This window comes from Phyllostomus discolor, chromosome X (assembly GCF_004126475.2).
Source record: "Phyllostomus discolor isolate MPI-MPIP mPhyDis1 chromosome X, mPhyDis1.pri.v3, whole genome shotgun sequence".
NCBI lineage: Eukaryota > Metazoa > Chordata > Mammalia > Chiroptera > Phyllostomidae > Phyllostomus > Phyllostomus discolor.
In genome coordinates, this window is record NC_050198.1 from 20,069,478 (window position 1) to 20,081,609 (window position 12,132).

At 37.0% G+C, this 12,132-nt stretch overlaps 1 protein-coding gene across 1 annotated transcript; it reads left to right on the forward strand.

Moving 5' to 3' along the window:
* Window positions 1-3,082: 3,082 nt before the first annotated feature.
* LOC114505655 (melanoma-associated antigen B16-like) lies at window positions 3,083-4,512 on the forward strand. The gene is made up of 2 exons (XM_036016890.1): window positions 3,083-3,296; window positions 3,485-4,512. The coding sequence occupies exons 1-2, from the start codon at window positions 3,083-3,085 to the stop codon at window positions 4,510-4,512; spliced, it is 1,242 nt and encodes a 413-aa protein (XP_035872783.1).
* The last annotated feature ends 7,620 nt before the right edge of the window (window positions 4,513-12,132 follow it).

Consider the following 12,132-nt stretch of genomic DNA (forward strand, 5'->3'; position numbering starts at 1 on the left):
GTTCTTTAATAAATCACTAACACACAGATTTTCATTCAGGCTTTGCTTCTTGAAAACCCTGAGTTGAGATACCTATTTTATGCTATAAATTATATATATATATATATATATATATATATATATATATATATATATATTTCACTATGAGTTCATCTACATTTAAACTACAGGATCATGAGAATGTGTTTTTAATAAAGTTTTTAGATTACATTATGGTTATGGAATTAAATCATTAAAATTAATCATTTGAGTTGATTATTTAATCAGTCAAGTGTGTATATTATTTATTTAGTGAACTTGGCCAAGTCAGTACATTTATTTAGATATCAGCATTTTCATTTGAAAGATGATTGTTATTTATTCTGGTGGTTTGTGCTCATTGAATATAGTATATACCAGGCTATTTTATGACACAAAGCAATGATAGACTGCTTAACCAATGGGCTATATGAACAGTATTGACATTTTGCCATTTTATCTTCATTTCAGGAACCAAGAAAAAGTAATTTAATGCTTTAATTTACTTTTCTCAGTACAGCAAACTTCCAATAACAATTGTCAGGTCTTTTTTTATTGTTGTTCAAGTACAATTGTCTCAATTTTTACCTCACCTTGCCTCTCCACCTCACCCATCTCCATCTCCCACCCTTGATCCTACCCCGTTTTGACTTTGTCCATGTGTCTTTCATACAGGTTCCTTGATGGGCCCCCATTATTCCCTATTATCCCACTCCTCCTACTCTGTGATTACTGTCAGATTGTTCTTTATTTCAAGTCTTAATAGAACAGCAAATGCATTAAAACTACTGTGATTAGAAATCCAGTTTTTACATTGAAAGTATTTTTATTTCAACTTTTTGACTTACTGAATAGCATGACAATTGTCTATTATAAGTATTAAATGTGCTATAAAAACATCATGTTAAACAGTATAATTCAGAATTTTACCCATTTTGAAGTACTTTTACTTTAAAAAGGACACATAACATAGACTCAAATAATGGAAAAAATGAAGAAAGAAGCATTGAAATTCTAGACATAGCCCATAAATAATCTTTCTTCAAATCTCAAAACATGTAAGAAGAAGAGGAATTAAATCTATTTTATGCTAATGATATAGTATATGAGAGTAGCTAAAGGAATGAAATAAAAGCATAGAAGGTGGATCCTGTCTTATTCTCATACCCCAGTTTCAGAAAAGGAATACAAATAAATGAAATAAATCTAAAGGGCTTTAAAATAATTTTGTAACAAGCTGTGTTAGATGATGCAATCATTTTACCCAAAGGCAGCATGGAAATAAAATCACAAGATCTGAAAAAGTTGAAAATCCCTCATCAGACCTTGTATTGGAGCTTTTGGGCCACTGGACATCAGGATTAGGTCATTATAGTTCTCATTTGCTTTACAGCACAGTACTGAGTATTTCATCACTTCCATCAATAAAGTTTTGTGGACTGATTTTGCAGATCAAGAAATGGAAATGCAGAGGTAAGCCTATAAAAGAAAAGTTATAGTAGTACCCAATCTTTTAATTTGCTTGTTCCTCACATTTCTCATTACCCAGGGAAAGAATGGCCTGTTAATTCTCATGAACTATACCTAGCACCCTAATTATATATCTCAACACACTTTCCATTCATGAACATATTTGAAGACAAATATATGTGTTTTAATTATAGAAGTAGCCATCTATTTTACTTTTCAGATAAAAGAAAAGTGGCAGATCTATATATAGATTGCTTATGAAGTCTAGTAATATAGACAATATATAGAAGGTCATCAAGGACATCTTCAATTTGCAAATAATAATAAAATATTTGTTTTTCAAACTTTCAGGTCACTCTGAAGATTCATATGAAACACTCCTCAAGACAGATTATAAGTTAAAGGGAAAATCAAATAGCACAATAATATATACTTGATTATTACACATATGTAATTTATGAAAATTTAGTTATGTAAATCAAATGCACAATTATATCTGTATAAAATTAACTCAGAATAAGGTTATACGGTAGTGCAGATGACAGAGAGGATTGACAAGGCAAGACAGAATTTTGTTTTGAATCTATTGTTTGAAATGTTTTCAGTGAGAACATAGTCATAGAACACCATTTTAATATTTTAACTCTGATCAGTGACAAATCACTTGCAAAACACTTTAACACTTTCCTATGCACCAGGCTCCTCATCTGTAAAATCACAGTTCTGTCTTGCTTTATTATTTCAATTATTTATCCAGTGATCAGAAGTCAGGAGGCAGACATTAACCTAGCAGGCCCATGCTGGCTTTTAGAACTCTTTCACTTCATGATTATAAGAAGTGATGCAATGTTTGCAGTGGGAGTTGCAAGACTCTGTAACAATGTGTCTATATAGGCTCTTCCCTGTAGAAAGACTTTAAGAACAGCTTCTCAACTGGCTGGAGAAAGGACCCCATGTGAAGGGCTGTTTGTGTGTGTGTGTGTGTTTATGCACTGTGTTGCAGTTTGACCACCTAGCATCTAACTTGGAACTTGGACTTAATCTCTATAAGAGTCACAGTGTAGTAAGTGCAGACAGATTGTCAGAGAGGTGGCACTGCCTAGGAAGTAATTAATCAAAAGGACTGCAGCCATAGTATAGATCCTAATTGAGGGCTATAGGAACCAGTTACCCTAGATGAGAAGGGCGACATACAGCCCTACTCCTGCTTTCAATCCTGGGAGACTCTGGGCGGAGGCGGCTACAAGTGGCATCCCCTGACTAGCGCTTCAAGAGTGTAAAACTGATGAGGGCCTTGAGTTGAGCAGGTGCAACCTCATGTTAACAGTGGGAAGTGCCCCAGTTAAGACACTGGGCTGGGACAGAGACCACCATGAACTGCAGAATGGTGGAAGCTCCAAGAATTCTGCCACTGTTGTTGGTGGTGAGAAGCTCCAGAGTAACTCTGATAGAGGCTTCCTCTGACTCTGGTCTCTTGGGAGTCTGACAGTGGTGATGAGGGTCTTGGTGTATGGGGCACAACCTCATTTTTGTGGAAGAAGGAATCCCTGGCCTCTTCCTGGCCCTCTAAAGGGGCACTGGAGGAAGACACTGAATGAGGTTAAATATCCAAGAATATAAGGAGCTCACGGAACCTTACTCCTGCTCTCAGGGTGGGACAGCCCGGTCAACAGAAGGAGCTGCAAGTGGGGGTAAGCTTGGACGGGACATCCTCCAACTTCCGGTCTCGAGTACCGTTGGTGGAGGCCTGTACGGAAAGACGCAGCCGCAATCAACAGAAAGAGTTCTAGGACTGACCAAGTGTCAAGGTAAGGACATTGAATGAAGGGACCAATAATCTCAGAATAGAGGGGGCCCCACTGAATAAAGTTCCATCGCTTTTGTCATTCCGGGAAGTTAGCGGAGTAATAGTCAGACTGTAGCGCTCTAGCAGCCTAACGGTCAGACTGAGTTGAGTTCACAAGATGAGACCACTCACATCCCCCTTTCTCCCTAGGTTGTGGACCCCTTTCATCTTCCCTCCTGCCAAATTCACACCTGCTACCACTTACTAGAGTGACCATGTCTCAGCATCAGGAGATTCCACATGATTCACAGGAACAACATGCCCATAGTAACACCCAGGACCTGTATGCTACATGGGTTTCTGAAGAAACGGAGGAGAGCTCATCCTCCTCTTCCTGTACTCTAGTGCCTGATAACCTGGAGGAGCCTCTGGCTGCTGGCACACCCAATAGCCCACTAAGTCCTCAGAGTGCCTGTTCAACTTCCACTGTCTTCAGTTTCATCTCATCAAGTAAATCAAATGAGAGCTCTGGCAGTCAAGAAAAGGAGGATAGTTCAGGTTCTTCAAAGTCCCTGTCGGAAACTGAGAGCTTGCCTGAAGACCCTTTAGATGAGAAGGTGACTTTGCTGGTGCAGTTCCTGCTGCACAAGTATCAAATGTTTGAGCTGATCACAAAGGCAGACATGATTGATGTTGTTATCAAAGAGTATAGGGATGACTTTCCTGAGATCTTCAGGAGAGCCTATGAGTACATGGAGCTGGTCTTTGGCGTTGATGTGAAGGAAGTAGACCCAACCAGCCACAGCTATGCCCTTATTAACAAGTTAGGCCTCACCTATGATCCAAGGCTGAGTAGTGATGAGGGGGTGCCCAAGACCAGCCTCCTGATAATGGTCCTGGGTGTGATCTTCATGAAGGGCAATAGTGCCACTGAAGAGGATCTCTGGGAAGTGCTAAATACAATGAATTTACATCCTGGGACAAATCACTTCGTTTTTGGGGAACCCAGGAAACTCATCACCCAAGATTTGGTGAAGGAAAAATACCTACAGTACTACCAGGTGCCCAACAGTGATCCTCCATGCTATGAGTTCCTGTGGGGTCCAAGAGCCCATGCTGAAGTCAGCAAGATGAAATTGCTGGAGTTTTTGGCCAAGGTCAATGGATCTGATCCCATTGACTTCCCATCCCAGTATGAGGAAGCTTTGAGAGATGAAGAAGAGAGAGCCCAAGCTTGAGCTTCAGCAGGGACAGGCACTACTGCCATGGACAGGGCAAGTTCCAGTGCCACCTCCAGTAGCTCCTCCTACCCCTAATCAAATCTGAGGCAGAATCTTCACAAGAGGTAGTGGAGTGCTAGGGTACAGCTGTAAAGAACATAGTATATTACATCTTTGTGTCACTCTTTTATATGATTAAGAGAGAAGTTTATCTTATTTGGAGAGAGTTTTCAAATGTTCTTTTTAATAAATATTTCATTAGCTTCAGAATCTAACTTTATGAATGACATTGGCCATATATTTATTTATTGCTATTTATGAAATTTAAGAATACAAGTTTCCTTTGTTTATAAATGAAATTGCAAAACTCACTGTCTTATTTTGTGTTCTGGAAAAGATAACATGACATTTGAATAGACTTTACCTTGGAACTGTCAGAGAACTCAGCAGGAAAACAGTTGGGTTCAAGAAAAAAAACAATTCTTGGTTTTCTTATTCCTTTTAATCTGATGTTCTGTAAAATTAAATGACATATACATGTATTTTTCTAGCTTATTTAAGAATGTATGAGACATAAAGCTTAATAAATTAGACCCTACATACACTGGCTCATTTATTCCCCAAACATTAATTCAACATCTGTTCTTTGGAAAGCACTGTGTTAGTACAGGGGAGGCTAGGATAAACAAGACCCACTGCCCACCCATAGAACTAGGGAAACTAGGAACAGGGATCATGTAAAGACAGTGGTGGGTAACCTTTAATACCAAAAGAAAACATCAAAAGAAGTCAGGAGGTGGAGGGAGAGGTCTGTGTGAAGGCAGTCAAGTGTAAAGGTCCTGGGACAAGGCAAGCTGAGGCCTTGGGCAACTGCACGTCCTTCAGTAGGAAGTAATTTTAAATTAAACTGCATGGTACACTAGATGAGGCTGTGGGATTGGTGGGCAGGGGCCTGGAATGGGAAATTTTTCTTACTAGTTGCTTTGGGATCATGGGTAAACCAGATCCCACCTGAAAGAAGAGAAGAAGATATCCTATATTGTTGTCCAAGTGCAGTCAAACACAATGCACAAATTTGGTATTTTATGAACATCATCTTCAAGGAGTTTGTGAGAAATAAGGGTGTTACCTTTTTGAGGTAAGATACCCAGAATCTGGCACTCTTTGCCTGAGGCTGGGAGACCAGAGCCCACATCACTCAGAGGACATTTTAAATAGGTTATGTTCAATATAATTTGGCAAACTAGGCAAAGCCTAGAGTTTTGAAGGGAGTGGATGAATGAAAAGAGAGTTGCATTGTTGGAAGGACAACTGGAAGTTCCTATTAGTTCCCATGTTTAACAGAACTGAAATCAATATCTTTGGACATCAATTCTTGGGGAAATGTGCACAGGAAAGACAGCAGACAGAAACTGGGATAAATTTGTAAGGGTATGAAAATTGTAAATTTTTATAAATATTGCCAAAGTATCATCCCACTAATCTACCAATTCACATTTTCACAAATCAATGTCTGTAAATACCCTATATTCTTCACATTTTGTTTTTCTGATCCTTTAACTTTTGCTCAAACTTATATATTTAAAAATGTTTCACAGTTATATTAAATTGTATCTCCTTGTTTTCTAACTAGGTTGTGCAGAAAATTAACTTACTCTCTTGCCCATGTAAGGCTAGTTTTCTACAGAAATGTTCTGAGTCACAGGATTTCTCTGAACATGTTTTAAAACTGATGTCAACAAGATATTTTTCTTTTACATTGAGAAAGAAAGAGAATAATCAGGTAACAGGTATTAGGGCCAGACATTCTCAACTAGTGAGGGGCATGAGGAAGGTGGTGGGGGAAGACAGTTTCTAGAGTTCATGAGGAAAACCACCAGCAAAAGAAAAGTCCAGAGAACTTAAAGGCAGACTGTCAGGCAGAGATCTGAATGTAGAATTTAGCATCTTGTAGACATAAGGAAGATCGAACAGTTTAGGTAAAGTAGGGATTACCATCCCAGAGTCCTGTCTACTCAGCCCTTTCTTCCCCTTGGGGAGAGTGGGCCCTGATACCCACAGCACTCCAGGGTGCTCCCTGAATGCTGCTGGGAAAGCTCAGTGCTGAAAGACCCTACCTCAGACGTGGACTTCATCTAGGATTGCCAATAGTCCTGAACACACAGGACATGTGCTCTATTGGATTTTATCCTGTGTTCTATATCAACTTTGTCAGGACACCCTAATGTTCTATATTCAGGGTTTTTTTTTTCAGTAAGTTACACAAATTTAGCAGTTAGAGCTATTTTTCAACCATAGTGATTTGTGATTAAATCACTTGTGTGGAAAATTCCTACCTTTACAAATAAAGGTCTGCTTTCTCCAGAGCTTTTGGTGGTGAGGGAGGTGGTATTTAAAATTTTAAAAAAGGAAATATTTCAGAAAGAAAGAGCCCGTTTTAGGCCCTAGTCCCAAGTCATGAACAAGTAAATACATAATCAGTGCAATCAACCCATCAATGGCTATCTCCAGAAAGTAAGTGTCAGGCTTCTGAAAATCAGCCAATCAGAGATACCCTCACAAACAGCTGTCCTGAAAGTCATCCAATTTGCAACAGTTTCACACTTCCAGGCAGCATCCAATCAGCAAGTTCTTCTGTGCAGGGGCCATGCTTCTGAAAGTCAGTGGGTCTATAACAGCCTTATTCTAATGACTGCTGGAACACAGCTGTAAGTCTGCTGATCCCTAACACTCTGCTTCTGAACATCCTCCATTCTTGAATCCCCAAACTGATCAAAACTTCACACAAGATCAGCTCCGGCACTGTTTGGGAAGAATGAGCCTTACAATACTAATCTCCCCTCAAGCCAATGACAAGTTCTCCTTTTTTGTATCAAATATGGATTTCAAATTATTCTTAGTTCACAATTTCACAACCCTTTCAACCATTCAACAAACTCTATTTACAGATTTGTTCAGGCTTGTGAGTGTCAGGCATATTGACTGATGTGGTCATGAGATTTTCAAATTCAGTCTTTTCAAATCCTGTTATGGTTGCTTTCACCTAGTTTTGTGTATATTTGAACCTCAAAATGCCCAAGCATAAGTTTAAATGTTGTGATAAATTTTAGAATGGTAGACATTTATTAAATAAGGAATAAGCCTTTTCAAAGTTTTTGTGCCATATACAATGCTTCATTCAATATAGAAAAGGTGGAAATCCAGATATAAACCAGCATATACTAACAGCTGAGCATGAGAGAGGTATGATTTCCTTAACTAGTACCCATTATATTTAAAAATAGTGCATTTTTTGTTTAAGAGATATCCAGATTACAAAGATAAAATTATCACAGCAGAAGTTGTAATGGCCTTCTGTACTGTATATCATTATTGATTTTTCACCTTAAAGTAGAAGAAAAGTTTGAAGTTGCAAAATCAGATAAATCTACCACAATAATAAAAAAATACAGTAGCTCCATTTATTATTACAGTGATCATCAAAGATTTAAATACTTCACCTTTTTGACATCATGGCCACAGAAGAGAAGGATTTCTTACAAGACTATTGTGAGTAAAGTCCTTTGCAGATGTGGCCTGAGAAATAATAGAACATTTTTTTGCAGACCTCCTTTTGTTTTATTTAGGACTTAATGAATTAAAGTGGTTAAGGTTGACATAAAAGTATGCATGATTCTGTGGTAGATGCTGGCTGTACTATCTGTATTCTGTATTCTGCATAATGCAATTTATTTATTTTTATTTTAAATTTTCATTTCACTTCCTATTTCTTTATCAAAAGATATACCCATCAAAGTAGGATTCCTCCTGGGAAAGGATCTCCCACAGAAAATTTTTTTAAAAAATGTTTTTCTATCTTTTTTATTGTTGTTCAAGTACAGTCATCTCCATTTCCCCCCTCCCCCACTACTCCATCCCACCCCAGCCATCCCCATCTCCCACGTCAGTCCTACCCTCTTTGGCTTTGTCCATGTGTCCTTTGTACATGTCCCTTGATAACACTCCCCCATCCAGTATCTCCTCTGATTACTGTCAGTTTGTTCTTAATTTCAATGTCTCTGGTAATATTTTGCTTGCATGTTTGTTTTGTTGATTAGGTTCCACTTATAGGTGAGATCATATGGTGTTTGTCTTTCACCGCCTGGTTCATTTCACTTAGCATAATGCTCTCCAGTTCCATCCATGCTGCCACAAAAGGTAAGAGCTCTTTCTTTCCTTCTGCTGCATAGAATTCCATTGTGTAAATGTACCACAGTTTTTTCATCCACTCATTTACTGATGGGAACTTATGTTGCTTCTAGCATTTGGCTGTTGTAAATTGTGCTGGTATGAACATTGGGGTGCATAGGTTCTTTTGGGTTTGTTCTTCAGGATTCTTAGGGTACAGTCTCAGCAGTGGAATTGCCAGGTCAAAAGGCAGTTCCATTTTTAGTTTTCTGAGGAAATTCCATACTGTTTCACACAGTGGCTGCACCAGTCTGCATTCCCTAATACAATTTAAACAGTACCTGATGTTCTTTTATTGAAAGTGAAGTAATAGTCACAAAATGATTCTTACTTCAGCATTTATATTTTTGAACTGACTTATGAAAGGATTTTAGTGAGTTTGTTAGCGTTTAGAATTCTTTAATTCTCATTCAAAATCTATTGATTCCCTTTAACAAATGCAGTTGAAAGAAACTTCAATTTATTTGAAGCTCTGATATCACATTTAATTCTGAAGAAGATGCCCCCAAATTGTTGTTGACTTTTCAAATAAGCCACTGAGCAAAGTCTGCTTATTTCTTGTTTGTACTTTTTAATGTTTCTCTCGACATAAGATTATACTTTGCAAGAAGAGCAGCATTGTTAAAGCACTTCATCGACTAAAGGAACTTGTTGAATGTGTTAGACAAAGGACTGGTAAAAAAATGTTTCCCTTTATGTGTCAAGACTGTTCTTAAAAAAGAACAACATTACTAATGAACAAGGAAAGAAATTTTGACTTGGAGTGGATAATTATTATGAAACTTGTCAAGACTATCACTTGAAATGAATTTCATCACTTGAAGAATTTGAATTAGTAACATAAATGTTACTGAATATTCTTCCATCATGGAAGCAAAAAGGATAACAATTAATGGCAATGTCCTCTTTTGTCAGTGAACAACATTTTTTAAAAAAAGTTAAGAGATGCAACACAGTCCTGAACAATGGAAGGGTGAACTGTGCCACAAAAGATGGTATTATGTGACTCAACAAAGCAAATTTGAAGAGCAGCTCTCAGAATTGTTGACTATGTCAGTACATATTCAGTATACCAGCCCATAATGCTGGTGATGAGCATATACTCTTATTAATGAATTCTCAAAAGACAAAATAATGAAACAAGTTACAGCAACCCCTGTTATAGTTATGCTACAATGGAAACAGAAGACAGACTGAAAATTCAAGGAATTTTATAAGCAAATTCTATAAAAATAAAAACTGTTAAAAGGTGGTAAATCATCAGGGGAATATAATGAAAGAAAGAGATACATGATTGAATTTTTTATAGTTTAATTTACATAAATAAGAAATAATGGTTTAATATATCCCATATGCTTTTTCTTTTTTATTTCAAAGTGTATATGCATAGAAAATATCATAGGCTGGATTGTGTTTCCTCAAAATTCGTATATTTAAAGTACCTCAGAATGTGGCTGTATTGAGAGACAGGGTCTTTAGAAAGGCATTAGATTAAAATGAGATCTTTAGGGTGGGCCCTAATTCAATATAATTGATATCCTTAGAAGAAGAAGAGAAATTAGGTCACCTATACACAGAGGGGAATCAATGTAAAAAAACACAAGGAGAAGGCAACCATCTACAAGCCAGAGAGACCTGAGAAGAAACCAACCCTGTCAACACATTGATCTTAGCCTCCAGAATTGTAAAAATAATAAATAAATAAAATTTATGTTGTTTAAGTTACCTAGTCTGTGGTACTTTGTTATGGTAGCCATAGAAAACTAACACAGACAGTTAAAATAGTTCAAAATTAGGTGCCCTTCAATTTTATTTGCTAAATCTGACAGCCCTAACTAAGGAAGAACCAGAGGTAAAGCTGTCTCATACCCTACCCACTCTTAGGAACTATAAGGAATGCTGCTGCCTGGATGATGAGCGAAAAATGGTTTTTAGTGCTTTCGAATGATGGAGAACAAGTGATTCTAATCTCACAGATACCTTTCCAGAGGACAGGAAAAAAGAACACTTCCCAATTTGGTTTCATGCTACCAGTTCCCTGGTACAGAAAACTGAGAAGTACAAGGAGTCCAACTTCTAGGTTAATCTCACTCATGAAGGTATATGCAAAAATTCTAGACATGATAAAAGTTTACTTAATCTACAATATATGAAAACATTAATATACCAGGGGCAAGCTAAGGTATCACTACAAGGTCAGAATAAGAGAGAAATTTCATACAATTATTTTAATGAAAAAAGCATTTGATAGATTCAAACATACATTCAGCATACAAAAGCAAAAGAAAAAATCCTCTTAGCCAAGTAATGGGAAAAAAGTTCTTTAACCTGCTAAAGAGTATCAGTCATTGGTGAAATTTTGAAAGAGTTTAATTTGAGACAATGATATTCTACATGGCTATTCAAAATTGTATTGTAGCTCTTCACCTCCACAGTAAGGCAGATAATATAAACAAAACAGAGTGAAATTATACAGGATAAAACAAAATTGTGTTATTCAGAAATGATCAGATTATGTATCTGAGTAATCCAACATAACCTAAGAAAAATGTTTGAGAAATAATGAGTTTTCAAGATAGTAATTCCTTAAAACAAAATAAATTGCATTTCTACATATCAGGAAAAAAACTGAAATATAAGATTAAGAAATACCATCTGTAATAGGATTTAAAACGTCAAATACCTTGGAATATATCTAACATAACGTATATATGACCTTCACAAAGAAATTTTGTAGCCATAATGAAAGAAAATGTAGAAAAACCTAAACAAAATGGAGATATATATTTTTTCATGAATTAAAAAACACAATAATAATCTTGTTATATGGTCTCTGTGTTGTATTTATTATATATTTTAATTCTCACATCATATGAGTTAGGCTAGGTGTTATCACATCAAGTTTAAAGATAAGGAAACTGGGTCTATAAATTCAAGTAATTTGCTTGAGGTCATGTTGTAAGTAGAAAAGCAGAACTTGAATATATATTTCTCTATCTCTAAATTCCTTTTTTTTTCCACAATACCACTGGAATAAAAACACTGTTAGTGCCCTGCCCAGATACCCTCAGATATCTCTTACTGGCTTTGTGCATCCCTTTCCAGACTTCTTCATGCTTTGCTGCTGAGGTGTTATACATTTAACCTTCAGAAAGGTACTCTTGGGCATGAAGTCTCCTTATTCACACTGAGAATCAGAAATCACTAGTGATTTTATATCCCTCTTATCCCCTCCCAGCCCCCAGACAATCCATAGCCTCCTTTCCAGTATAGAGAACTGGAGGTGCCTAGGAATTTACATTCCCTCACCCAATCCCAGAATGGTCCATAGTCAACAACAGAAAAGCTTCTTGGCCTCAAGGCCAAAACCCTTTTGAGGTGTACTTTATGTTCCAGAGCTCCCTACAGGAT

Coding starts and splice junctions, on each gene's coding strand:
- LOC114505655 (XM_036016890.1), top strand. CDS start 3,083: ATGAGGTTAAATATCCAAGAATATAAGGAGCTCACGGAACCTTACTCC. Junction 3,297..3,484: donor AGGACTGACCAAGTGTCAAG/GTAAGGACATTG, acceptor CTTTCTCCCTAG/GTTGTGGACCCCTTTCATCT.